Source organism: Anneissia japonica, unplaced genomic scaffold, assembly GCF_011630105.1.
Source record: "Anneissia japonica isolate Jap-2015-1 unplaced genomic scaffold, ASM1163010v1 scaffold287992_len753583_cov170, whole genome shotgun sequence".
Lineage (NCBI taxonomy): Eukaryota > Metazoa > Echinodermata > Crinoidea > Comatulida > Comatulidae > Anneissia > Anneissia japonica.
Window position 1 is genome coordinate 50,110 of NW_022723469.1, and position 2,867 is coordinate 52,976.

Here is a 2,867-nt window from a genome sequence, read left to right on the forward strand (position 1 = left end):
TGACGGCTAAAACGGCTTCGGGAGAACACTGGATTTTACTATGTACAGGATTTATAAATTATATAAACTTTTAATTTTCTTTTTATGAATCAAAGATAACCCTTTCAACAGTATGCAATAGTTATTGCAGTTTTAAACAATCAACTTTTAAAAAATATAATAAAACATCACTTTTTAGTCTTTGGTCTTTATGTAATAATATTTTAGTATTTTACTTTTCTTTGATTTTAATTTTGATTAACATCTCAGTATGTATTTAAATATGTATGTTTTTTTTAATTTAAGTTTCTTCATTTCATTTTTATCTTCTTGCAAAAATTACGTTGTGAAAAACACCAATATGGTGATACAAGTTTTCTCCGTTTTAAAATAAAGTTGTTATTATTATTATTATTATTATTATTATTATTATTATTATTATTATGACAGTTATGTTTTATGCAAAAAAACAATGCAGTTATTTCATGTACAGTTACCAACAAAAAATCAGTAATCATTTTATAATCTAACAATGCTGCTGATATCTTAAATTTTAGAAATGATCTCCAAAACTATAATGAGCAAAATTGTAGTCTGTGAATACAATCCTCTACTCTTTTTAAACAAATATATACTGTGTTTTTGACATGCATGAGCCATACATATTGCACACAGTACCTGCAGCTTAATTCTTGTCTGAAAGACGGTGCACGTTTTTATACTTCAATCAAATTCCACTCTCCAGTCCAACACAACAGAGCACATGGAACGTTTAACAATCAAAAATTTCCTTGAACACTATTCAAGAATTTTTTCCCCAGAAAATATTGGCTCCTTCAGTTGCAAATTTGCAACAGTGCCCTCTATCTAAACACTAACTATTCATTTTCAGCACCCAGGACTCACCTTTGTCTAACTTTAGTTTTTTCTGTGGTGAAGCTTCTCCATTACCTGTAGAGAAAATGGAAATTGAAAATTTTAACATTATGAGTACAATTGGGGTACAAAACCGGGGGCGCGCGTATGCCATTTTCGTGACTTCTGAAGAGGAAATGGAGGAAAAAAGAAAAAAAAAGACTGAAAAAGGAAAGAAAAAAAAAAAAGTGGAATTGGGGAAGAAAAGGGTTACGAAATGATGATTATGATTATTAATGCCTGACTCTGGGTGTTTTCTTTAGTGTTTTGTTTAACATTATTATTTTTTTGTTGTTGTTTATTATTATTGTTATTATGACTGTTATTATCATTATTAATAATATTATTATTATTATTATTTATTTATTTTTTTCTTTTTTTCCAGGACCACAATGAAGAACATTTCTTTAAAATGATTGTGTCATCCTGGCTAAAGATATTAGTAAATAAATAAATAAATAAACAACACAGGCTGAAGGATTTTATTATTTACAGGATTTATAAATTATCTGAATGGATTTTACTTATATTTTATGAATCATAGATAATAATTTGAAGTAATTAAATTGTATATTTTGATAATTTATATAATATTAAATTTTTAAGACCACCTCCCATAAGTTGGAAGGGAATAAATAAAAAAAATAAAAAATGTTTAGCGATCAGGTTAGTTGAGTTTTCTTTTAAAGTACAATAGCACAGATTGCAAGTCTGGTGATTGTTTAACAAATTGATGTTTAATAAGGCAAAATGATACTGACAGTGATGGACCACAACGGAAATAAATTTTTGGTATTTTATTGTTCTTTTATCCATTCAGAATAAAGAAAAAAAAATTTAGTCTTTGTAAGATAAACTATTAAAACAGTCATACAATATCTGAAACAATCATTCCTACTGTAACTTCAAGCAAAGAGTATAGAATATTAGCAAGAGATCCAGCCGCAGGGGTTTCTTTGAAACGGAATCCTATCTCGACAAGTACTACCACAATATACAAGGCTGCTCTTTGAAAGAACCTAAAGTCGTTCATATGAGATGCATGCTCAAATATTGAAATTCTGCTCGAAATCTAATAGGTAGCCCCCGAGCTTGCGGCTGTATTTCTTTTCCATTTCATTGTGTGCATGCAAAATCAGAGAAGTCAGACCTCCCTGCTATGATATATTCTTCACTTCAAACTGACTCTGTATATCACTATTGGGTGACTGAGCTATTCCGTCATATCCTGAATGACGAATGTCATCTGCTTCATGATACAGTATGCTTCTTGGCTCCATTAACCCTGGGAGTGGTCGTATGAGAGTAGCGATTGCAAACACAAATAGATATCATTTATCGCTAAGGGTATAAAATACTTAATGAAAATCATAAGAGATAGATAATAATAAATATTATATATAAAAATAAAAAAATAAAATAATAATAATAATAGATAATAATTGTAATAATGATGAAAATAATAGTGATTATTATCATTATTATCATTATTAAAAATAATAATAATAATAATAATTATGATTTTCTTCTTGAGTAGTTTCTCTTGTTTAAAATGTGTAATAACCCTTTTTTGTTCTCTTATTGTAGGTCTTCTATAATTTTAAATTTGTTGTGCTTTTTGATGGAATTTTGATGCCGATTCCTTTTTTCCTTGACCAATTTTAATTTAATTTTTTTGGAATTGTACTTTACTTGTTTATTTTAATTGAAGACAATAAATTTTATTTTATCTTGTATCTTGTTTTGATATTAATAGTGAGTTTCAGACCTGAGACAACAAGTAATTTCTGGGAGAGTTTGATGTCATCTATTCATATTTACCATATTGCATGTGTCATAGAAAGTAATTTTAAAATTAAACCTTCTTCTTTATTAAAAAAAATTTCTCCCTCCACCTAAAGACTACTTTTGGGACCGGGGTTTTCCTGGTCTTTAGCAGATTTGGATAAGTGTGTACAGTTAAACTTGCCTAA

At 28.3% G+C, this 2,867-nt stretch overlaps 1 protein-coding gene across 1 annotated transcript in view; it reads right to left on the reverse strand.

Moving 5' to 3' along the window:
* Nucleotides 1-853: 853 nt before the first annotated feature.
* The window catches only part of LOC117112205, a 10,948-nt gene continuing 8,934 nt past the window's right edge, over nt 854-2,867 (reverse strand). Inside the window, exon 5 of the mRNA XM_033255278.1 lies at nt 854-930. Within this exon, the coding sequence (XP_033111169.1) occupies nt 854-930 (77 nt within the window). The remainder of the gene's footprint in view (nt 931-2,867) is intronic.